The 23,798-nt window shown below is 47.7% G+C and overlaps 1 protein-coding gene across 6 annotated transcripts in view; it reads right to left on the bottom strand.

Annotated features, from left to right (window-relative positions):
- Positions 1–23,798, bottom strand: part of TTLL5 (tubulin tyrosine ligase like 5) — a 1,026,293-nt gene that overhangs the window by 809,642 nt on the left and 192,853 nt on the right. For all 6 annotated transcript variants that reach the window (XM_078659928.1, XM_078659931.1, XM_078659927.1 and 3 more), the window contains exon 11: positions 18,163–18,247. In XM_078659928.1, coding sequence (XP_078516054.1) covers positions 18,163–18,247 — 85 coding nt within the window. The remainder of the gene's footprint in view (positions 1–18,162; positions 18,248–23,798) is intronic.

The raw sequence follows: 23,798 nt of genomic DNA, 5'->3' as shown, positions 1-23,798 counted from the left end.
TTTTCCTAGTCTTGTATCCAGAACGGAGCCCAGGTAGTGTAGTGACTGGGTCGGTAGCACTACTGACTTCTCCATGTTGACGTGGAGGCCGAGTCTGCGCAATTGTAGCAGGCAAAGGTGTAAGTTGTTCTCTACCTGCTGAGGAGATGGGCCTTTTGGGAGCCAGTCGTCTAGGTATGGATAGACGAAAAACCCTTTTTTGTGCAGGAAGGCTGCCACCACTGCCATGCATTTGGTGAAGACTTTCGGCGCTGACTTTAGTCCGAAAGGCAGGACCCTGTACTGGTAGTGCTTGGTGCCTATCAGAAACCTTAGGAACTTCCGATGTCGCATGGCGATTGGAATGTGGAAGTAGGCATCTTGCAAGTCCATCGAACACATCCAATCTCCTACTTGCAGATGTGGGCATATTTGATGAAGAGCAAGCATGCGGAACTTCTCCTTGACTACGTTCTTGTTCAGAACACGAAGATTTAGGATGGGCCGGAACTTGTTTTCCTGATCTTTTTTGGGGACAAGAAAGTATCTGGAGTAGACTCCTTTTCCCCTTTGAGAGGGAGGCACTTCTTCTATGGCTCTTTTTTGAAGAAGAGACTTCACCTCTTTTCGGAGCAGATCTAGTTGGTGTGGACGACCTTTCTTTGGGGGAATGTCCTGTTGAGGCGCACTGAAACGAAGAGCATATCCATTGCGCAGTGTATTCAGCACCCACCGATCGTTCGTGATGCTGTTCCACTCTTCCAGATGTTTTGAAACACTTCCTCCCACTGGAGTGGGTAACGGCGCCAGAGGAAGCCAGAGCTCATTGTTTTCCTCCTCTAGTCGAAGTAGAGGACTGTTGGTGACCTCCTCTAATTCGGTTGGCTTTACCACCTCGAAACTGGGTCTTGCCCTGCGTTTTGTTCTGGGACCACTGAGGGGTTTGAACCCTCTGTTGAGCCCCTCTGCCTCTGTTGGACTTGAAACGGCGTTTGAACTCTCTTTTTTTCTAGGCCGACTGCCTTGACGGTGTCGAGTTCGGCTTTCATACGACTCATTTCGTCATCCGTGTGCTGTCCAAAAAGAGATTTGCCGGTAAGCGGGAGGTTCAGAATGCGTTGTTGCGCATCAGGCTTGAGGCCTGTCAGGCGCAGCCACGAAGAACGTCTAGCACATACCCCATGGACATAGGTATGCCCCGCCAATATCGCTCCATCTGCAGCAGTGCTAATCAACTGATTAGCCACAAGACTTCCTTCTGTTAGGGTCTCCTCGAAGTCTTGCTGGTCCTCCTTAGGCAATTTGGATTTAAAACGTTCCATTGAGTCCCACAAGGCTCTGTCATATCTGCCCAAAAGAGCAGCCGCGCTAGAAACCTTCAGTGTCGAAGCGGCAGAACTACAGATTTTGCGGCCCCACGAGTCTTGTAACTTGCTGTCCTTATCAGGCGGCGTTGAGGAGGAGGGAGAGACTGAGTGGGTCTTTCTTGCCGCCGCAACCACTACTGAGTCGGCGGGAGGATCTGCTTTCACAAAAATCGGATCAGAGGGTGCAGCTTTATACTTCTTCTGAATCCGAGCCGGAACCGCTCTTACTGATGTTGGGGCCAAGAACACATCATTGACAGGGTCCATGATCCCTGGAACCAATGGTAACACTGGTCGAGAAACCGACCTTTGGTGAAGGGTTTCAAAAATCACTGTTGTGGATACCTGTGGAACAGACATCTCGATGCCTAATTTCAGAGCACCCCTCTGCAGGACATCATGGTAGGTGTTAATATCGTCCACCGGGGAAATCCTAGAGATAGGGCTATCCACTAAGGTAGGAGAGTAATCCCGAGTGGAAGAGCGTTTAGATGAAGAAGAAGAAGTAGCTGGTGTCCGAGCTCTTCTTTCTCGTGATCTTCTGACTGGTACCTCCTGTCTAGGGGAACGGTCGCGTCTCTTTTCGTGAGACCTTCCTGAACGCTCTTCTCGTGCAGGGAAACGAGATGCAGCTTGTTTCGCAGGCGATCTTTCTTTGCGCCTGGGAGGGCTGCGTCTATCCACTTCGTCAACAAGTCTTTGCAGTGGAGATCTGTGCACTGGGCTGACATATTCCTGCATCCGTCTTGTGGCCCCCGAGTCTCGCCAATGGTGCAGAGGCCTATCCCATCTGGGAGACAACTGTATAACCTCATTGGAAGGTCTGCGGGAAGGACTTCTAGATCTGCGAGGACTTCTGGATCTTGAACTGGAAGAACCAGAAGAATGACGGGAAGCTGATTCAGTCACTAGTATCATAGAAACCTCCCTGGTTCCTCGTTCAAGGTGTCTCGACGTCGATCTGGATCGTTCATTCCTCGACTTCGAACGATGATGGTGATCCCTCGACGTCGACCGGTGTTTCGCCACCATCGACGGAGCCCTTTCCCTTGGAGCCAACTGTTTCTGTGGCGTCGATGGAACAGGCGATCTCGACGTCGTAAGCCTCCGACGTGAGGAATGGTCTCTCGACGTCGACCGGCGTGGTGTTGCCGACGACGGAGTTGTCTTTGACTTGGAATGTCTATGTGACGTCGGCGGAAGGGTATTGGTCGCCCTCGACGCCGAACGATGACACGACTGCAAAGATGTCCTTCTCGACGACGAAGGACTCCGGGCTCTCGACGTCGGTCGCGTAACCTGCGACGACGGAGGTGAGCCAGCTTTCGACGCCGAACGTCGTGATGACGACGAAGGCGGAAGCTCCTTACCCCTCGACGCCGACCGTCGCCTGGTTGACGTCGGCGGAGGTGTAACGCCCCTCGACGCCGGTCGCCGCCTGGTTGACGACGGCGGAGGGGTCCTATCTCTCGACGCCGATCGTCGCAGAGTTGACGACGGCGGAGGGTCTTGACATCTCGGCGAAGACATACCTGATCTTTTTTTTTTTTTCTTTTCAAAAACCTTTATTGGAGCAAGCATATAAAAGTACAAGAATGGGCCTACAACCGCACGGGCTGGCCGCTAATAACAAGGCACAGTGCATGAAACAGAAACGTACACCCGCGGTCGGGTACAGCTCGAGCACAAAGCATCGCTCCACAAATATCACAGAGCAACTCGAATTTTTATTTTACAAAAGAAAAACAAACACTAAAAGGCGAATGTACGATAAGTAAGGTCAGCCCAAAGAAAGGAGGGGACGGTCCACGATCAGGAGAACACACCTAGAGCCCGGAGGCTCCAATCGAGTCGGAAGGGGGGGGGAGGGGAGCAGCGGGGAGAACCGGAAATATAGAAAAAACCCGTATGGGGAGGTTCCGGGAACGCACGTCTAGGGAGATAGGACAATCTCAGCAGTGCCTACAAGGGGAGGGGTGCAAACGTCCCCACGATATTCATTCCACTGGCCCCAAACCTTCGTCCACGCCCTGGGTCTGCCCCTGGCCACATAAACCGTCTTCTCACGAAACATGGACCAGTCCATGTTGTCTTCCCACTTCGAAACCTCAGGGGGCCTGGAAGCGCCCCAGAGTTGCGCAACATCCCGCTTCGCAATCATGTATCCCAGGGTAGCCCATCTGGTCTGGGCCACAGAGTAGTCAGTGGGCTCCCACACATTCAACAGACACCGTCGCGGCTCCGGCCGCAGGGCAACACCAGTCACAGCAGTCATCACCTCAAGCACAGCAGTCCAGTAAGCCGCTACAGCCGGGCATTCCCAAAGGATATGTAAAAAGGTCGCATTCAAACCACAACCACGCTTGCATAGCCCATCCGAAGAAAAGCCCATCGTCACCAGACGCGGACCCGTGACATAAACTCGATGAAGAATCTTAAGTTGAACCAAACGGAGACGGGCAGGAATGGCCACCTCCTTGGGAGAAGAGAGTGCCGACTGCCAATCCTCGTCGTCCAGCTCCAACCCATCGCCAACCCAAGTCTCCCGAAGTCGGACCAATAAGTCCGCCCGATTATTGATCAATTTCTTGTAAATCAGAGAAATAGTACTATCGGGAAGATGCCCATCAAGGACACGGTCCTCGAGGGGGGAAGATTCAGGCAGGGCCTCATTAGGAACCAAAACTGAGGCGAGGGCATGCCGGACCTGCAGGTAGCGAAAAAATTCCCTACCACTCAAACCATATTCCGCCTGGAGGGCCTGGAACGACTTCACACTACCGTTCGAGCACACATCACCCACCTTACAAATCCCTATCATATCCCAGCGGTCGAAACCCTTGGTGGACCAAAGTCCGCCCAAACGTTCCGAGGCGTAAAGCGGCATCGCCAACGTCAAGCGATCCTCCCACCCCAAACTCACATTCGCAGCTCGCCATACAGTTACTGCGATCTTGGATGGGCCCACAAGATGGCTCCCAGCCGATCGAGAATAAAGTACTCTAGTAAAGTCCCCACCCGGGAGCTGGAATCTGTCCATCTCGAATGCAGGATTACGACCCGGGGAAAACATCACGTGATTAATGGCAGACAACTGGGAAGCCCAGTAATATCGCTTGATATCGGGGAGCGCCATGCCCCCGTCATACCAAGGGATGGTGAGCTTTGCGAGTGCGATACGCGAACGCCCATCCCATATCAATTGCCGCTGAAGACTCTCAATCTCTTGAAAATAGGTCTTAGGAATAGCGTCATAGGAGTTTTGGAGCGCGTAAAGGAATCGCGGCAAGGACATCATTTTAAACAGAGCCGCCCTGCCCAGAGGAGACAAAGGAAGCTTACGCCAACGGGCCACATCCAGGCGCAATCTAAGCAATGGTGGGAGGAGATTACGCTCAAAGCGGAGCGTCGGGTCCAACGTAATAAAAATCCCTAAATACTTGAAACCCGAGTGGACCACCTGAATCGGAAGTCTGCTCGGCAAGGGGGGCAAAACCCCCGAAAGAACATATACACAGGACTTGGTCCAGTTAATAACAAGGCCCGAATTGGCTCCAAAGGAACAAGAACGTCGAACAGAACAGACAGAGATTTACGCGGGGAGGTGAGATATAAAAGGATATCGTCCGCGTAAAGCGACACGCGGTCCTCAAAGTCCGGAGACCAGCGGATCCCCTTGAGGGAAGGTTCCTACCGAAGCCAAGCAGCCAATGGTTCCATGGCGAGCGCAAACAGTAACGGAGACAAGGGGCATCCCTGACGGGTACCCCTTCCAAGGGTGAAAGGAACCGAGACCCTACCGTTCACCACTACTTGCGCCAGAGGTTCCGCGTACAATAACTGGACCCAACCAATAAACTCAGGCCCAAAACCAAATTTCTCAAGAGCCGCCCAAAGATAAGGCCACTCCACCGTGTCGAAGGCCATGGAAGCATCCAACGATGCCAAAATGGCCGGCTCCGTCAGAAGCCCCGCCCCCGCAATCGCGCCATGAAGACGACGCAGGTTCAAAGCCGTGTTGCGATGCGGGATAAATCCAGATTGATCCGGATGGACCAAGTCACTAATGACCGTCAAGAGACGGGATGCCAGGAGTTTCGCCAACACCTTGGGTTCAACATTTAGTAGAGATATGGGCCTGTAGGAGGAACAAAGATCACGTGGTTTACCCTCCTTGGGGATGACAACTATTGTGGCCAGTCTCTGATCATAAGGGAGAATACCCCGTTCCCGGGACTCCAGAAACATGGCGCGAAGATACGGAGCCACCCTATCGGGACGCAACTTGTACAATTCGATCGGCAACCCGTTCGGGCCCAATGCTTTGCCCGAACGGAGGGAACGGATGGCAGTAGCTATCTCATCAACCGTAAAGGGGGAGTCCAACGCCACACGGTCTAAATCGGAAACAATGGGCAGGGCTATATCACGCAACAAAAGGCGAGAGTCAACCACATCCCTCTCAGACACAGGGGTATACACCACACGGAAGTAATCGGCAAACCGGTCAACTATTCCAATCGGGTCCGTTACACTCACACCACTCGCAGACTGAATCACGGGTACCACACGATTAGCTCTCTCCTTCTTATCCAGCCATGCCAGCAATTTACCCGCTTTGTCACCCACATCATACAAACGACCCTGTTGCTCCCGAAACATCACTTTGGCGGCATCTGTGACCATGGACTTATAAGCAAATTGTTTCAGACCCAGGGCATGGAGCTTCTCAGGCGTGACACCAGATTCCAAACCCTCCTCCAATGCAGAAATCTCCCCCTCAAGATCAACCACCTCTCTATTTCTCGCTCTCTTAGCCTCAACAATAAGGGAGAGGGCCTGCCCACGAATCACGGTCTTAAAGGCCTCCCATAGGGACAATACCTGATCTTCTTGACGGCGAGCCCGCCGTCGACGGTGATAAATGACGTTTTTTCGACAAATTACCCACCGAATGCTCCTTTCTCAGCGCCGAGCCCGACGCTGAAGCTGCAGGACGAGAAGACTCGCCCTTTGAAGGTTCTCTGGACCTCTTGGAGCTCTTCTTGGTTGGGGACCTCCCTCTAGAAGACCTATGGGCAAGCCCATAGACACGAATCCGCTCTCTGTCTTTTAAAGTTCTGGATGACAGAGACTCACAGTGAGGGCAGGTCCTATGGTGATGATCTTCAGGTAAGCACAGGATGCATACCTCATGGCTGTCCGTCTTGGCCTTCTTCTTGCCACAAGAAGGGCATTTGTCAAAAAGGGCAGGCATTTTCAAAAGAAAAAGCTTACCAACAAGAGAAAACCTACTTGACAAGATGAAAAACGTCGAAGTAGGATCAAAAAAGTAGAAATCTGAGAGAATTTTCTGTCAGAAAGTAGAAAAATAGTGGAGCTGTGAATCCAGGATCCTTCCTGAAGGAGCCGGAAAGAACAACTGACCCAACTGTCACCCCTGAGGCATGATGGGATACTGGGGGTCATGAGTGCCTTAAAGGCACGGTGTCAGTTTTTTTGTAGCATGCAGCTACAGGTTAGCTTTTCAGTCTTTTAGACTGCGTGTTTGCAATGCAGCCTGGGAGCTTTCAGGATATAGTAAGAATTTCTACTGCTTTTTCAGCAATAAAACAGTTTCAAAGCAATCTTTGATGTTGTTTCTCATGCATATGTTTTCATGTATGGTGGAAATTCTTTACAGCATAATCCAGCTCTATGGTTATTTTGGCTGCAATTGTGTATATATATATATATATATATATATATATATATATATATATATATATATATATATATATATATATATATATATATATATATATATATACGAAGAAATACCCAACCACTTCCAGGGAGCCCCCGGCGAGGAAGGAAACTCAGGCCTCTGCAGAAAAGATTTTTCAGGCAAAAATACTTTTATTTATCACCCCTCACGACGACGCGTTTCGGGCTATGCAGCCCTTGTTCATATATATATATATATATATATATATATATATATATATAAGTATATATATGTGGGGCACATATAATATAGTGTTTCCGGGGTCCCGCGCATGGGCGGGAATATTTTAATGCTTATGACTATTGATGAGGATCCCCTGGAAGAGAACCCTGGTTATTGATATTTACCCATGCTTATAGAAGGATCTTTGGGATGAAATGAAATGATATACCAGCATTTCTAAAGAGCACAGCTACCTCCGGAGAGGTGTACTGGCCCTGAGGGCCGTCGGGAAGATTAGAGCTATTGCCAAGCGTCACATGGTGCTAGGCTAACCTGCCGCCGGCGGGGATCGAACGTGAACCCCATGGTCCAGAGTAAGGCACCCTGGCCGCTGCGCCACACCTCTTCCACACTGGAAGATGGGGACATCTTGCTGTGCCAGGATTTAAGTGATCACTGAAAGATGGGGAATTCTTCCTGTGCCAGGTTCTACGTGACATGTAAGATACATGGGATTTTTCCTGTAATAGGTTCTCTGCGATCACTGGAATATGGGGAATTCTTCCAGTACTTGGTACTCCGTAATCAGCAGAAAATGGAGATTTGTTCCTGTGCGACAGACTGTTGGATCATTGGTACCGGAAGGAAAAGCGCATGCTGTAGGGTTTCTGAGATCAGTGGCTGTTTGTGCGGTGTGTCCAGTCATGTGTAAGAGCATGACCCAAGGGAGCCAAAAACTGGTTGGCCTGTGCCAAGAGATAGGGGCTAGATACATGTCCGAGGAAGCTGCAGGGCTGCTCTCTTGCCATTGATATGTGAATAGTGCTAGTTATGAGCCCATGGCACCCCTTTGTTTTTATTAGTTTTTTTTTTTTTTTATAAAGATGGAATACAGTAGTTATGGTATTAAAAATCAGGGGTAAAAACTTCATCACACTTCTATAATTTCAGCCCACAAGGCTCGATTGTGTCAACATAAAACACTTTAATATATTTGTTGTACAACCAGCATTTTGGCAAATTCTGTTTAAAATGGCAAAAAATCACCGCTATTCTCATACTAAAGAGTGGGGTGGAGTGTGTGGTATGTGCACCACCCATTCACACATTGCTGACCACATAAAAAGGTGACAGAACTCTCTCCCTTGCAGGACAGTCCGAGGTTAAAAACATATTTGACACCCTTGTATACGCAAACACAAGGAGATGATGGATGGAGTGCTGAAACTTTTCAGACACTCACCCTCAATAACAGATCTGGGTTGAATCCAGCATTGTTCTTTAGCTTACTTTGCCACCCAGTTCAGACCCAGCCATATGCAAATCTGTCTTGAGCCTGTTCCTCATGGGAACAGTCCAGCCAGTACTGCCAAGCCAGATCTTTCCTGGACCGGAAACAAGCACCCTGGGACCGGTTTCAGGGTAACACCCCTCATCAGGCAGGCTAGCTTGAATCCAGTGGAAAAGTGAGCAAGGGACCCACGTCTGGGCATATCCTTGGCCACTTAGGTTGAACATAGCAAACACAACAAGATGATGGACGGAGTGCTGATATTTTTCAACCACTCATTCCCAGTTCAAGATCTGGGTTTAATCCATCGTTCTTTTGCTCACTATGCCTGTTAATGTAGGGGTTCAGTCGACCGACAATACTGAAATGTGGAGTGCTGGACAAAATTAATAGCACTGGCATGTATGAGCTAAGGATGGCACCTGCTGCTCTGCGCCATACAGATATAGGGTGGCAAACCTACTGCTACACAAACTGGCACCAGTGGAGGCAGAGAGCGAAGGGAAGCAGGGACTTGTTAAGGATTTTGGGGGCCCTTGGCCAAACATAATTTGGGGCCACTTGCTCAGAACAACTCTGAATTTATAATCCATTTTCAGCAACTCTTTCATGCCCTCAGCAAATATGGTCTGATCATTGACAATCCTCTTTGTCTGCCCCCAAATCTTTAAGGGGACCCCAGTCCTTCATGGAAACCCATTCAAAGCCTTTGAATATTTATGAGAGAGGAGAGACCTGGGAGCCCCCTTTTCATACTGTGCGGAGTGTCCCATAATGTTTGCGTTATGTCACTTTCTGGAACTGTCCTGAAAGCTTAATGATGGGCCCCAGGACTAAGAATAACCCACTTTCAGCCCTTTTTAAAAAAAATCTCTTTATTGGCATTTAAACAGTACATCCACACGGCATATAGTGGGTAGCAATATTGACAACTGCGTGAGAAGCCCCTTACCAGCCCTTCAATCACAAGTATTTCAACATCATTGGCTATAAAAGAATAGAAAAAATACAACATAGGAGTACTGGTCATATCAATACGACAACTTAACCGCATATTTCAGGCCAATGTGTCATGCCCAACAGGAGAGTGACAAATTGAAAAGCAACTGAAACAATAATGAACTCCTTCTAACTTCTGGTCATGGTTCCGTGGGCCTCTAGTCTTTTTTATGCTGAACTCAGCATGTTGCCTTTGGTTACAGCCGATATGTATGTGTCAATTTGCATTAATTCGACACAGTATTAAATTGCAATGATCCCAGATGTCATGACAGCCACTAAGAAATCCAAAAAAGGTACTAAAAGTCAGGTTTACATTTTTGCTCGCGAAATCTATCCCTGTGTCATTGCAAGAGATCCATTAATCTTTATATTATACTGATTAACGCAGGTAGACTTCTGGATTATATTAGAATCTTCATGAACCTTTCTCCTAAAAGTGACAGCAATATTTTGAAATCCAATTGGGTCATGTCAAGACATATGAACATACAGGAGCGTGGCTTGGTATCCTGCGGGTTAAAACAACAAATGTATTCTGTAAATCTGATGAAGCAGAAACACAAATACATATTATATTCATGGCGTGGCCTTCAGTGAAAATGTTATTAGTAACACAAAGTTCACCCCTTAATGGTTTTCGAAAGCATTGATGGGCTCAGCTTACAAATAACGAGGCCCATCTGTGAATTCTGGAATTCTTGTACTCAATCTGCTGTACACAAGACTAATGTTAATTTAGAATGCAATTTATGTATTGAGTAGGAGTCAATAAAAAGGGTATTTTGTATACTTAAGGGATGGGTTAAATGTTATAAAAAAAAGAACCTATTAAATAAATAAAACAATAAATACATAATTAGCTGTACCTTGAGATATTTGGGCAACACTAGGATGTACTCTGGCATATGATCACACCACTATGCACTATGGTATCTAATGGCATCTACTGCTATGGTAATATATTTTATCATATAGAACATTTGATAGGTTATTTTTTTATTAAATTTTTTTATTTGTATAGCGCAACTAATACCCTAGGCCAGGGCTCGAGTCGGGGTACCACGCGGGTGGACGGCGTTCCCCCACTTATTTTACAGGGTGGGCGCCGTCCCCCCTGCCAAGCAGCTGGACTTCACCTTTTTGACGTCTCTGGGAAGAGATCGAAGCCACCTTTCGTGACGTCACTTCGTGTTGTGATGTCACTTCCGGTGACCGCGTCCCCCCACTTCTTTTTTTAGGACTTGTGCCCTGCCCTAGGCTGTCGAATTGGCACAAGAGGGGTTATGGTTATTTTGTCCTAGCACAGTATTTAACAGAGATGTTATTTCTCCGTTTAACTGTATGTTACATGTATTTAGAATGTGTTGTTAAGTGCAGAAATGCCACCTTGCAGCCACTTAGCAACATCGCACTGCTTCTCTAGTGGGACACATACTTATCTACTGAGGATCTAGTTTTGGGACCCGACACACCATTTCATTAAGGCACAATCCTTATTTACTATTCTGGAGAAGAATTACTCTGGGGAAAATGGCAGATTCCAACGTGTTAAATTATTCCAATACTAGTTATTGTCTATAAAACCATTTGGCATCTACTTTTATCCCAGCCGTGATATCTCCCCACTGCCCCACGGAGGTTCTGCACACTCACTTCCCACGCTCGGTGCAGTGCGAGTTGGCAAGACATTGTTTTCTGAGGCAACCTTCAGTACCCAGTCTGGCTCGGCTGGGCCCCCAATAATATCCTGTGTTGTCAGGTACAGCAACAAATGTAAAAGTAAAGAAAGTGATAGATTTCACAACAAAAGACTTGCTTCAGGGCAGTCTTGATGAGCCAATTCTTCCAAATGCCTTACAGGCTCTGTGACAGCTATAGTGATGGGCTTCCAGAAACCTTTAACTGGGAATTCCCAACACACCCTTACATAGAGCAAGACATAATCGTGCCAAAATGGACCCACAAGCTTCATGTGCCACACAACCAGGGAGCAAACAGATATATATTTGGGAATGCCTAGACAAAAGATTCAGAATAAGAATCTCCTGCTGACTTAAAATGTCTTGTGTTTTTTCCATTTTTTAGGTCGAGGGACCTATAAGCTGCGCAAAGCGCAGCTTCCGGTCCGGAGATCTTATGTTTTGGAGTAGGGCAGTTTAAACCCGCCTCTCTGCTCCGTTTGCTTCCATTGGCTGGCATCCTAAACGGAGGCCAGCCATTGGAAGAGAAGGGAGTCACGTAAGTAAGTTTTGCTGTTCTTTAGCTCGTGACGTCGTCCATCACTCAGGACAGCAAAACACGCCCCGAATCCGAAAAATTTCGGAAGCTTGAGGCCGCCATTTTGCTGCTGGTAAGGTTGAGGTAGGCTGCTCTGCTGCAGCCCAGTCGGTGGCCCCGCCGCGTGCAGTGGTCCCTACCCCCCAATAATGCCCGACCGCGGAAAGGTGTCCCCTGCACAGACCGAGTAAAGTATGAAAATAAGCACTGCACCTCTCCCTTAAGTCCGCCTGCTTTTCACCGAGCCCCGGTCCACCTCTCATCTATGTTTAACCTCCACAACACAGAAGCAGGCTGTGAGGCTTGACGTGCAGGCTAACCAAGCTCATGGAGGCTGCCGGAAAACTCCCTAATCCCAGGGCGAGCGGGAATAGTTTCCCGAATGTGGATTAGGTCCCCTTCGTGTTATTTATTTACAAATAGCGCAATCAGATCTTCCTAGAATTTAGCGCCTGACGAATGTTCTGCTATATTGGTGAAGTCCCGCTATGCCCTCGTAATTAAACGAACTTGCAGCGAAAAATATTTATTGGCACACATTCTTTCCCTGCCGTGTTTTATTTGTTTGTTATTCTTTCCTTTGGCTCTGATGATGCCATTACATGCCCCTGCGTGTCTTCTGGCACTGGAGCCCCCCACCCTCTCTTCTCCTCCAATGCTGCAGCCCAGCCGGTAGCCCTGCCGCGTGCAGTGGTCCTTAGCCCCCATTAATGCCCGACCGCGGAAAGGTGTCCCCTGCACAGACCGAGCCCCGGTGCGGCAGCCACAGTGTTTTTTTGGACGCTGCACCGGATCAATCCCAGGTCCGGTAAATGTATATTATAAAAGCGGGGTGCGGGGGAAGAGTGCAAACTAGGAAAGAAAACTTGCAGTGGGCTGCCTTTGAGCCGAGCGAGCCTGCCTGCTGTGACAGGGCAATTGCTAATGGGGAACATTTTCAGCATATGGTAATTGCAGCTAAATATACTTATTTCACGAGTGCTGCAAACACTCCTGTGTAATGTTAATCGTTGTCTTGCATTGTCTGAGTTTGGCAACCATTTTGGGCGGCACAGAAATCGAAGGAAAAATCAAGAGAATGTCTCTAACAATCTATCCAACAACCACTCCAGATGGAAGAAGCTTCCAGGAAAGTGAATGCGTGCCGTTTCATTTTTTTTGCATACTTCCTCATGCCACATCACTGACGGGGGCATGATATGCCGCCAGGAAAGGCACTGTAGGCTGTTGGCATTTGTCAAGCTCTGTTGTTGTTCTCATCTATGTCCCCCTCATGCCAACTGTGCGACTGGCTACCCCAGGGCATTCTGGTAATTGCAGTCTCGGTGAAGGAGAACAGGCAATCATTCCTCCCACTGTTCCCAGGTGGCGATTGTATTTAGGGTATAACATGCCTGCGCTGACTAATGTAGGACTGAATTGCTGAGTCATTCCTTCTCACGCGTCTTTGGCAGTGACTAATCCGCACGGTGTCTAAAGATCAGGGGGCGAAGATAGTGCAAAACTGTTTGAAGTCAGGTGAAAATATAAAATTACTTTGAGCAGACAGTAACGGCCCTTATCATGATGGAACACAGTACAATGTTCTTCTGTGCACACACAGCTGGAAGCGAACTCTCCACTCTGGCCAACTGCAATAAACAATCTCTAGAGATTCATTTAGACTATTTCTTCAAAAGGGGAGACCATTACATTCAGGAAGCATTTTAACTCACAAGCAGGGCAGAAACGTTTTAAATCACTGCAATGGTGAAAAAGTTGCTAATGGGGAACATTTTCAGCATATGGTAATTGCAGCTAAATATACTTATTTCACGAGTGCTGCAAACACTCCTGTGCAATGGTAATCGCTGTCTTGCATTGTCTGAGTTTGACAACCATTTTGGGCGGCACAGAAATCGAAGGAAAAGTCAAAAGAATGTCTCTAACAATCTATCCAACAACCACTCCAAATGGAAGAAGCTCCCACCCAAGTAAATGCGTGCCGTTTCATTTTTTTTTTAAATACATACTTTATTGATTTTACAGAGTGCCGCATAAAGTGTGGGCGTGAAAATGATGGATGTATAGGCGGAGCTAGAACTATTGAATACATAGAAAATTCTACGTTCAAATTAGATTAATTCAAGATTTAGGCATTTAGCTATGCAAGACATCAATATTATAACGTCTACATGCAATTGAGGATTTATCGGAGGTTAATTGTCATTCAATGACCGTATGTAAACATTAAAATTCGAAAGAACATTCCTAAGGAACCCACCCCTTGCCTTTTATTTGGCTCACCTCGTTATCCTTTAGCTTATTCCGAGCTCGGTGGGTGGCCGGTCATGGCTGTTTGTCAGGGAAAGGGGTACTCGTGTTTTATTTGCATTGTGGAAAAGGGGGCTCGGTTGCCTTAAGGGTTCAAGCATTCGATCCCATTCTATCGAGATCTGTGTTTTCCATAGGCCCCTATATTCTTCTCTCCTAATGGTTGCACTTTCTGCATTGCACCATCAGACTGCCTCCATGTGCCATGAGTGTAATGTTGGGGGGAGGGCTGACTTCCACCTCACAGTGATGGAGCGCTTCGGTATAATTGGGGGCAAATCAGCAAACCGGAGCTGTACTTTTTGTGACTTGGGGCGTCGGTAAAGGCCTGCGTTTTGTTTCATAACAAATAAATTGATGGCAGGAGTTCCCAATATTTTGATAATCTTGAAAATAACTTCATCATTTAGCACCCACAGATGTTCTTCCACATGGTGATAGCTGAACTAGGTTTCCTTTGCGTTCTACAGATCTGTGAGATGGACTGCCCTGAGGCTGCTATGCCAAAATGTCATATGGCCTCATTGGAAGGGCTTGAGATCAGTTTCTCTCTTGAAGAATGTTGAGGTAATGCATTGAAGTTTGCATTGTGTATGGTGTGCAGAAAAGTAGATTTGGAAGTAAATGTTTGCACATAAGACATTAGGGTCAGGCCGAGCGTCCTAAGTTACATCACAATGGTATGACACCTCAGCTCAAGGTTTAGTTTTCCACTGTAGGCTCCCCATCCCCACTTTGACACATCTGTTACAATGGCCTAAGAGCGTTCTGAAAGGGGACGTCTTGGAGCAACATGTTTGTCTTGGAGCAACATGTTCTTCTTGCATCATCACACTACAAAGTGAACATATGGTTTGTTCATCAAGATTTGTAGTCCCAATTCCTCGACATCTGAGAACACCGGTCTTCCAGAAGCTTTCCAAAAGGTTACATATGAAGTTTGACATTCAGGAAGATGCACAAAACCATAGATCCTTGAACAGAAAAGATGTGTCCTACTGTTCACAGTTTCCCCAGGAACTGACACTTGCTCTGAATTTATGACAGTCTCTCCTCTAAAGGAAACACTTTTGAGATCTGTGTTTCTCGCACTACCATCTGAGCATTGAACGACAAACTGGTTTGGAGGACAGATTTGTTTTCACTGACCTACAAATCTGCATCTTGAAGCAGGCCGACAGCCATCCATAGACCCTGTAGTATGCTATGATCTGCGATGGTCTTGAGAAACAAGTCTACCATTAGCATGCACCCGGACATTGTTTAGGGGTTAATATGCAAGTCAAAGGGGGCGCTTTGTGCAGGTGAAGATTTCCGATGTGCAAGAATTCTTCTGAGCAAACAGGAAACGTTTGACAAATAAAAAATAATCTTTCCCAAGAAACATTAAGTACATTGAACGGAGGCCAGACATTGGATTATAGGGGCGTCACTCCCTTTAAGCCCCGTCTTTTCCAGATTTGGGGGCGTGATTTGGGGGCGTGTTTTTTAGGTTCTTTCTATCGGTGATGTCATTCGTCACTCAAACCTAAAAAAAACGCCCCCCAGTCTGAAAAAGGCGGGGCTTATGTGACTCTCTCGAAGGCGCCTATCGGCAGCTGGCCCTGTGAAAGCGCGTCCGTCCTCTGAACTCTGGAGTTCGCCCTGTGACAGATGCCCCGTAAAGCTCCACGGAGGTATTTCCCTTTTGTGATACGCGAAACCCGATACCGTTCAGCATGTCAATTCAATTCAATTATCTTTAGTCGATTCACACAAAGTGTATCATAAAAGAATACATACGGTTAACATTTCTTTAAAAACATGGGCAAACTTGTAAAATTTGTTAGCATCAAAAGGGACAAAAATGTGTGTGGCTCTGTGTGTGTGTGGCTGTGTGTGTGTGGCTCTGTGTGTGTGTGTGGCTCTGTGTGTGTGTGTGGCTCTGTGTGTGTGTGTGGCTCTGTGTGTGTGTGTGGCTCTGTGTGTGTGTGTGGCTCTGTGTGTATGAGGCTCTGTGTGTGTGTGTGGCTCTGTGTGTGTGAGGCTCTGTCTGTGTGTGGCTCTGTCTGTGTGTGTGGCTCTGTCTGTGTGTGTGGCTCTGTCTGTGTGTGTGGCTCTGTCTGTGTGTGTGGCTCTGTCTGTGCGTGTGTGTGGCTGTGTGTGTGTGTGGCTCTGTCTGTGTGTGTGGCTCTGTGTGTGTGGCTCTGTGTGTGTGTGGCTGTGTGTGTGTGGCTGTGCCTCTGTGTGTATGTGGCTCTGTGTGTATGTGGCTCTGTGTGTGTGGCTCTGTGTGTGTGTGTGTGTGTGTGGCTCTGTGTGTGTGTGTGGCTCTGTGTGTGTGTGTGGCTCTGTGTGTATGTGGCTCTGTGTGGATATCTTTTTTTGTAGGTGGCTCTATGTGTGGGTGGCTCTGTGTGGATAGCTTTTTTGTAGGTGGCTCTATGTGTGGGTGGCTCTGTGTGAGGGTGACTGTGTAGGTGGCTCTGTGTGTGTGTGTGTGGCTCTATGTGAATGACAGTGTGGGTGGCTCTGTATGTGTGTGTGTGTGGCTCTGTGTGGGTGTAAATGTAATAGGGCATGCATATGCGAGCGATTAAGCTATTGGCATTGTAAATGACAATGCCATTTATTTCCCGATTAAGCTATTGGCAATGTAAATGACAATGCTATTTATTTATGATTTAAAAAAAAAATGTAATGAGCTATGCCAATAGCTCTACCTTTAATAATTCCGAGACCATTGCATTGTAAATGCTTGTTTCTTTATATGATCATGCATTTCTTATTTACTGCCCACATTTGGTGATTCCCCTTGAACGCCTCTTTCCTTTCGTCCCTTCTCCCTTTCTTTAATCTTCTGCCTTATTCTCCCCATCTCTTACATTTTCACACCCTAGATTTCTCTCGCCCATCCACCACCTCTCTTATTCACTCTCATATAGAGCGTCCTATTTAACTTGTCTCTATTTCCATTTCCTCCTCTATCTCCCTTCGCCCTCACCCCTTTCTTTCCACCAGCGTCTTCGCACTCATTTTTCCAAACTCTCGATCAATGTTTTGTCCCTTCCCTGTCCCACAGATTTGAATCTTCTCCAGGTCACGTTTCGTGAGGTAGTTTAATGTATTGTCATTGTCACGTTAAAGCCAGTTTAACGTAATGAAACGGAAAGCGGGCTATTTGCAAATTGGCATGTTGTTAAACAATTTTTTTTTAAAGTTTTTTTTGATACAGAAAGTTTTCAAATCGGTGACATCATCCAAGGCGGGCGCCAACATTATAGACGACTTCGAAGTTCAAAACTGAAACAGCTTTAGAGGTAACTATCCTATGCGGATACTGCCATCTAGTGGCCCAAAGATAAAATGCCGTTCAATGCCTCTGCCAGCAGGAGAGCGGGGTTGAACACAATGCTCTCAAGACCATCGCGGTGGAAACAGCACCTGGGGCTCTGGAAAACAGCAAGAGGCAGGTCGACCTGGCAACCTCCCTCTACTCGTCGCGCGGCGGGGGTAAGTGTTAAACGGCGCTGGGCTGAGAGTCTACGCGCTCCTGGCTTGTAATATAGTTGGGTACAGAGTTTATTCAACTACACAAATGACAAATTCACGAAGAGAATACAACAATGTTTATCGTGAAGATTCGTAAACCATACATCGGCATTGACACTTTCCTGGTGGGTTCAGTCGCACATTCAGCAGAGCGCACAGAACATCAATGCATCATTTCAATATTCTGTCCACCTGCAGACAAGCTGGCATGGAGCGAGGGGGCTGTGTGCTGCGGAACTGCACAGACACGTCACTCCGCCTACACATGGAGTGACCACCAGGAGAGAATGATTGCATGTGTCCCCGCGTGAAGGGGCGGAGTGGGGGGTAAAAAGGAGACGGAAATAAGACTGTAGGTAAGAGTGTGATCCACAAACATTTAATCAAGATTAAGGCTGCTTGTTGACTCCATTTCTAAGACCTACTACTACCCGTGGCCCAGCCCCCGATCTTTCAGGAGCACCTTTTCTTACCTTGCAAGGCCTTCTTCATACAGGTAGATAACCAGGGGGTCATAAGAGGTCACTAGAACATACAGGCGCACATCAAACTTGAAGTCTGAAAGAAAAAAAACACCAAACTCGATTACGAATGATTTACAAAGAGGACTGCCCCGAGTTTCGCCTCACTTTACTAACACCTCTGCCCATCTCCTGCTGGAAACCCCTGCACGCGGACCACTCCCAGTTAATGATGCACATAATTCTTGATAGGTTGGATGTAATTGGCCGCAGTTTATTAAGCAATGATTTACAGCATGTGCCCCCTCCATGTACTTTATTAAGGGCCATAAATCACCCACGACAGGTCATTATAAATCACTGCTGACATTTTTATGATGTATGCTAAATTCGTACGAACCATAAATCAACTTCATGCATCATCATATGCCATAGCCTGCCAGTCATACATCTACATGCCATAAATCATTCTGACGGTTTGTGAGGAAAATGAGTCTTTGAGCTGGCATTATCCTTTTATGTGGGGGGGGTGGTACTCCTTTTAACCCTTGTAGGCTTACCTCGCTACCTTTGACCATTTGTTGCATCCTGCCCTCTAGCGGACCTGGGCTGCGAGCACTGTGTTTCCTGTAAAACCCTCCTCCGACTGTCTCACCCTGCCATGAGGCATCCCAAGGTAAGCAGCGTGGCTTGCAATCCTGCCATGTTGTGTGGCCTACCTATCATTCTTGTGCTCATCTCATTTACCGCCACTCTGGCTGCGGGTTCCCTCCCAAGGGAGGCTCCTTCCAAGATTTCAGTCTCTTCATCTGCAGTCTGCTAGTCTAATGGCTGCCCATAGATTGGGCCAGAAGACCTCTGTCCCCTCTGTGAAAGGTGTACCCCGTCGCTGTGAAAGTATTCAGGCCTCTGCAGATTGAGGAGGCTGTGTCTGAAGCTCTCATACCTGTTTGCAATGCCGAATTTTTCACTCCTGTGTTCAATTTCTTTTGCAACGTATCCAGGACCCCTGTAGAACAAGCATTTGCAATGCAATAGGTCTCGCATTAGGAAAGTTTGAGCTACTGGTCTTGTAAATTACAATTTTTTTATTTATGTGTTGGTTTTGAAAATAGCTCAATTAATAGCTTTGTCATTTACAATGCCAATAGTTATAACTTTCGCAAATGTGACACCTATAACCTGGGGTTGCGCTGAGTGATGCTGTGGTGGTGCTGTGGTGGTGCTGAGTGGTGCTGCTGAGTGGTGCTGTGGTGGTGCTGAGTGATGATGTGGTGGTGCTGTGGTGGTGCTGAGTGGTGCTGTGGTGGTGCAGAGTGGTGCTGAGTGATAATGTGGTGGTGCTGAGTGATAATGTGGTGGTGCTGAGTGATGCTGGGGTAGCGCTGAGTGATGATGTGGTGATGCTGAGTGATGCTGGGGTAGCGCTGGGTGATGATGTGGTGATGCTGAGTGGTGCTGTAGTGGTGCTGAGTGGTGCTGTGTTGGTGCTGTGGTGGTGCTGAGTGGTAATGTGGTGGTGCTGAGTGGTAATGTGGTGGTGCTGAGTGGTAATGTGGTGGCGCTGAGTGGTAATGTGGTGGCGCTTAGTGATGCTGTGGTGGTGCTGGGTGGTGCTGTGGTGGTGCTGAGTGATGCTGTGGTGGTGCTGAGTGATGCTGTGGTGGTGCTGAGTGATGCTGTGGTGGTGCTGAGTGATGCTGTGGTGGTTCTTCTACAATCAAAGGTCCTACACAGTGCATTGACCTAGGGGCATGCATAAGTTAATATACGTTCATAGCTCGTCATTCCTACAACATCCTCGGATCTAAAACAAACGAACTGGCTGCTTAACAGGGATATAAACAGACGAGGAAAAAAAGGAGTAACATCTGAACATGGTGTTTTAGTGAGGAGATTTTAACCAACCATCCGTCTGTAAATGCTTTCAGCCCTCTAGGAATCCCAATAGCTACAGTGCGGCAGGGGCTAAGGGGAAAGGAAAGGAGCGGGGGACAGGGGTGGGGGCGTGCCACGGAGAGAAAGGGAGTGGGAAAGGGTGGGAGAGAGGAAGGGAGGGAAATGAAGTAAAGAGGTGGGGTAAAAATGAATATGGCGATGTGAGAGGGAGGAGGGGTGGATCCAAAGAAAGAGGAGAGAATGAAAAGCGAGAGAGATTGGGAAAATAGTGAGTGTAGTGAACTAGGGGGCCACGGGGAGAGGGGGGGGTGTACAATGAGAAACAGAGTGGGGCTGGGCGAGTGTTGACAGGGAGGAGAGTGGGGCAGGGGACCAAAGCCAATGCTAATGGAAAGTTGGAATGCAGATGGGATTCTAACTGTATACCTATTGAGGAAAAAACAAAATGGCATTCTGTGAAAAGGCAGAAAGCGCTGTTTTGACATCTGACAAAGGTAATGAGAGCTGCATGGCACGCAGGCAGTGGCAGAGGTGACGGGCGGCTAGGGTGCTGAAGCAAATGGGCGCTTGAATGGGAAGAGCGGCCGTGGGAGGTGGGAGGGGAGTAGGAGAGTGCGATGTGCAGGCGGGGGGGCGGGGAGCGGAGCCTATGAAGTGTGATGTGAGGCACTGACAGACAAATGGTGGTTTGTGATGTAGCTGGTTTGTGCAGGTCCATCTTTAAAAGCTATGCAATGCAGTACACTCGCACAAGTAAATAGTACACCTTAAATTACAGGTGGGAAACAGTTAGTGGAATGTACTTGTTAAAAGTATAGCATGCCATTTCTAAACGGTCATTCAATTAGGTCTATAGTTTGACCGAATATGTATGCCATATAATTTTTTAATTTTACGGAGTTTTATATAGCGCGAACTTGACCCGACAATTGTAAATTGTTCCTAAACTATAGATCTACAAAAGTAGACATTATGCAGCCTAAACCAGAACAGAATATCCAATGAATTGCAGTATGCAGCCAAGATTCCATAATGGACATTTGACCAAGTCAATTTGTTTGATGTACACAGAAAATGTGGAGAGAAAAAATGTGAGCGAACGGCGATATCTCGTGGTACCTAATAGTTTAAGTGTAGTTTGATCGTGACCAACGCCTGACAAGATGGTTTAAGTACTATGTTCATAATTTAAGATGTTTGTTTTTTAGCTTTAATAATATATTTAAAAAAAGGCCCGTTTGGTAGGACACAAAAGAAGCACGTAAATTAATACGGGATAGCAGTCTAGCGTTGTAGTCCACTAGATGCGTCCAAATTCATAAATAAATTGCACCCTAATCTAAAAGGAGAAGATTAACAAGGCTATGAAGTTTGGGACTGTGGGGCATGTCACAAGTGAATGTATTCGATAGCTTGAAGAGGGTACAAGGAGGCACTTGATGAACCGAAAACGGCCTGGGATTGCGACGGGCAGAAATAAAAGTACACTGGGAGGGGGGAGGTGAAATGCGAGACACGGCCTGGCGGCCGTGAAAGTGAAAGTACGGCCGGCCGTGGGCAGCAACAGCAGGGGTGAATAATTAGGGGGGGAGGAGAAATGCCTGAGGCCGAGCGCACGCTGGGGGAAGCTTCAGATGCCTGTGGGAGGGAGGCGGATGGCTTTGATGTGGACGCGCTTTCTGCTCCAGTGCTCCACACGAACTGTAAGAAATCCGCATGGTTTCAAACCTTGGTTTAGCCTCTATATCTCTCGCCAGCAATGAGCAAGCGCATTGGCAGGTGAGACCTAAAAAGCATCTCTACATTTTTGCCTCAGTATGATCTGCAACCAGACCAGCGCAGTGCTGGCGAACAATCTTGATGCCTCTGTTAAATCTCTCCTGACGTGAGCCAGGAGCTCCTTTCTGCCAGGTGTGCCAAGTTGTCCCCCCCCAAGTGTATCATCAATATAGCTGGCTTGCGTGCCAGGACGGAGTGCAACTCTTGGAGGGCAGCCCCCATCTGCTCCCATCACATTCCTGACTGCCTGGACTACTTGATGTGTGCCTGGTGTGAGTATTCGTCCCTGTTGCCCCACCTTGTCTCCACTAGGCTTGGATCCGGAGGAAGAAAGTGTCTGACCACTCATACTGTCTGGCGATCCCTACCTGTTTTAAGGCAAGAGCAGAAATATTAGGCTTGCACACCTCGTTCTTGTCTCCGCTGTGCAAATTGCTTTTTTTGCAGAGGTTGGGTCTATTGTTGAAAGGGACAGGGGGGCTCTGCCCTGCTCAATTTATGGTTTGGGTGCTGTGCCATCACATAGATTTTATAGGTGATGGAGTACCAGCTCCCCACTGCCTTGATCCCATCTGCTGAAACTCCGAAGGGGGAAGCCAAAGTTGCCACCCCTATGTAGTACGTGTGTGCCAAAATGAGCAGTTGGCAGCCGTGCCCAGGTCAGTGTCTTCTTCAGAACTACCTTGAACTGAAATGCACTCAGGCATTCCCAGCTGTAGTGCTTGAACAGAACCCCTTCTCCTGGGCCTCAGCGCCAAGTATCTCCTGAGGCAGCACACTGGGTATAGGGTGTGGTCAGAGAGGCACAGCAGTTGTACCTTGACCCCCTTTGCCAGTTGGTCTGTTTTGGACCTCCTCAGCAGCACTTCCAACTTCCCTGTGCTTAACTGTATGTCCTGACTCTGTAAACAAGCCTCACCTTCCTCTTGTTTTTATGGGGCCAATAATTCACTTACACTGAATGCCCCCGAAGAATGCTAAAGTGAAAGATGCTTTGAACAATGTAGCTTCAAACTTGTCTGAGCATACCACGTCCAGCATCCCCACCAGCTGTGCCAGTGTGTGGAATTTAATCAGGAGCCTTGCATCCTATGTAGGCACTTCCAGCCTCTGCCACCATTTCATGGCTGCCTTTATGTAATGTCAGCTGGTGGGGTGCCTACCGGTTGAGAGTTTGGTGAAATGTGCCACTGCTGTTAAGTACGCCTGTGCCAATGATTTTGACTTTTTCTGGTTGAATGCCCATTGTATGAACTTTACAGTCGCCCTCACTGTTGCCTCATGATTGTCAAAAGCTGCTCGCCCTGTCAACTTTTTTACAGTTTCCGCATATGCTGCATAGCATTTTGCTGTCTTTGGGGCTAATGCATGTTCTATTAAGTGGAACAGGTCACATTCACCAATCTCCACAGGCTGTCTGGGAATGGGGTCATCTCCTGTTCTGCCTCCGATGCCAGCATCCTGAATTACTCTGGAAGCGAGAGAGTGCATCTGCTAAAGCGTTATTCACCCCGGGACATGCCTCACCTTTATGTCTAGGTTGCTCAATAGCTGCATTCTTACCAAGCACTGGAGCAGCTTTTGTACCTGCGGGCACCTGACTGCCCCCTTGTTAATGGTGTGTACCACTGCCTGGTTGTCTTACCAAAGAGTGAGCTTCATGTACCTTAGCTGCTACTGCCATTCAGATAGTGCCACTCCTATGGGAAACAGTTCCAAGAGTGTAATGTTTCTGGTGAGGCCTGCCCTATTCCACTCTTGAGGCCATCTCTTCGCACACCATCTGTTCTTAAGACTAGTCCCAAAACCCACAATTGCCGGACGCGTCTGTGCACGGCTCTATATGCCTGTCAGACACCCAACCCTTTCTCCAGATGGGGATCCCACTGAATTCTTTCAGAAATGTCAGCCACATTCTGAGGCCATGCTTCACCCCTGCCCCTAATCTCGGGTGGTGTTTTTCTTTCTGC

This window comes from Lissotriton helveticus, chromosome 9, assembly GCF_964261635.1.
Source record: "Lissotriton helveticus chromosome 9, aLisHel1.1, whole genome shotgun sequence".
NCBI lineage: Eukaryota > Metazoa > Chordata > Amphibia > Caudata > Salamandridae > Lissotriton > Lissotriton helveticus.
This window is presented reverse-complemented; position numbering and strand designations above follow the sequence as displayed.